Here is a 2,083-nt window from a genome sequence, read left to right as displayed (position 1 = left end):
TATCTTTGAAAAGAACCGACTGTCTTCAGAAAAGCTTGTCATTTTCATTTCGCCTTTCCTGTAATGCCTGATAGCGTTTGTGAGCAGTGCTTATTTGATTACAGCCTTTACCGGGGAAACCGTTATATCTCTAGCTCCCAAAGCGCCTCCTGCTGGCAGAGAATTAATTTGCAGTCTGTGGGAAACACTAGTGTCTGTCAGCAGACATAAACAAAAAGCATCCTTCAGAATTGTTCTGAGAAGGTGCTTAAGTTTTGAGCCATGTATTATTACTCTAAATTGGGCTACTACTACCATTACTATCTTGTACCCTGCAATAATCATTTGCTCAAACTCACTTTTATGAGATGAATGGGAAAAAAAAAGGAAATCGGCCAAACATATCGACCAAAAAAATCGGCATCATATATCGGCCACCGGCTGCTCTGATTTCTAAATATCGGCATCGGCATCGACCAGTGAAAAACCCATATCGGTCGACCTCTATTGCTAATTATCATTTTTCCATCAGAACTGTGGCCACCTGGGGTGGTTCGACACAGTGTCCCTTTGGTGATGATGATGATGATGATTACTCCTCTGAGGTGGGGGCTGAGGAAGATGTTGACATTGAACATGATGAGGGAGAGGAGTCCAGTTCCACCGATGAGCTGCATGCTTGCACACAAAAACAACGCAACTATAGCAGGAATAACAGAGATGGGTAAATACACAGGCACACAATTAGTTTTACTATACATCAAACCCATCAATTATTAACTGTCTTTTCAATTCTTGAAGTCTAATTCACAGGGAAATTAACGTTAGTCCTTCCCCCTGTGGATCAAGGGGTCGTCCTCGTCAGCAGCCACAGAATGAGAGAGGAAGTTCCAGTAGAGCCAAACGGCAGGAGAATCTACGATGGGCGGCTGATCTGTCTCTCTCTGAGGGTGCTGCACCAGCACACTGGCAGGAGCAGATCACACACCTTCAGAAACAGCTCAACTTCAGCACTACCATGTGCCAAACTTTGCTACAGGACCAACAGGTCAGAGAGTACAACATTAGGGATGCATCGATGTATCGGCTGATTGCTTAAAAACAGCTGAAGTTTAGGGCCAATTATATCTTGTCAATCAAAAAAGGGGTGGAAGAAACCTGTAAGGGCTGAAAAAGTTGACACATTAACGCAGTCACACTAATTGATGCAGGTTCTATTTGACCCTATGAATCACCTGAAGTTCAAGCCAGGGTTCCCAGGTCTGCGTTTTTTTTTTCCCCTTCACCACACATTATTTGTAGCATGCCTCCTGTCCAGTAATTGCAAAGAGCTTTGTGCTTTGTTAATTAAATGAAAGTGAAAGTAGGGTTGGGAGATGTCTACCAAATTGGCATCAGACGATGTCTATCTGCCAAAACATTGAGAACAATTATACAATTAAAAACATAACATTCTCATTTTCCACTAGATATTTTCATCTTCATCTCATCAGCATGATCAAATAAATGCAGCCTTATGAGAAGAGATTTATTTCAAAGTCATTAATAATTGTAATGTTTCCAAACCTTTGACAGGTACTTTAATAATTACAATTCCATTAATACTTTTATTATATTATATTATATTATATTATATTATATTATCATGATTATTAAATTCTGCTTTTTATTTTTTTACAGCATAAAAGTATGTATTACAATATAAGATATATCTTTTAATGTGCTAAAAAATATATTTTTAATAATAAGTGTCGGGGACGTGGTCAGATTTTCCTGCTTTTTTTGTCTCTAGCTGATCACATGCCTGATTCAACAAAATTCAAACAATAAATGCCATTTTGACGCTCTTAAATGTGGTGCCTCAAGTGGCAGCGTGGAGCACGAGTCTCTTATACAACTGATAGCATGAAATGTAAATGAACATCAGAAGGTATGTTGAAAGATTCAGAACAACCTTCCGAAATGTATCATGTCTGAAGTAATCACTCGATCAGTGTTTCAACCGTGGAAAGACATCAATAAAACAGCTTGTGATCTTTGTTACTTAACATTGCATTTACATCAGATAAGTTATCCACAATTGGTTAGTAAGCTATAAAAACAC

General features: G+C 38.7%; 1 protein-coding gene across 5 annotated transcripts in view; it reads left to right on the top strand.

Annotated features, from left to right (window-relative positions):
* LOC107721421 (pericentriolar material 1 protein-like) overlaps positions 1-2,083 on the top strand; it is a 55,857-nt gene that overhangs the window by 42,956 nt on the left and 10,818 nt on the right. For 4 of the 5 annotated variants that reach the window (XM_016529427.1, XM_016529426.1, XM_016529428.1 and 1 more), the window contains 2 exons: positions 512-703; positions 781-1,027. In XM_016529427.1, the coding sequence (XP_016384913.1) occupies positions 512-703; positions 781-1,027 (439 nt within the window). The remainder of the gene's footprint in view (positions 1-511; positions 704-780; positions 1,028-2,083) is intronic. The other variant, XM_016529425.1, reaches the window with a different exon arrangement.

The sequence above is a fragment of the Sinocyclocheilus rhinocerous genome, unplaced genomic scaffold (genome assembly GCF_001515625.1).
Source record: "Sinocyclocheilus rhinocerous isolate Xijiao unplaced genomic scaffold, SAMN03320098_v1.1 scaffold1833, whole genome shotgun sequence".
NCBI classification, from domain to species: domain Eukaryota; kingdom Metazoa; phylum Chordata; class Actinopteri; order Cypriniformes; family Cyprinidae; genus Sinocyclocheilus; species Sinocyclocheilus rhinocerous.
The sequence above is the reverse complement of the archived record's forward strand: the minus strand, read 5'-3'. Positions and strand labels throughout refer to the sequence as shown.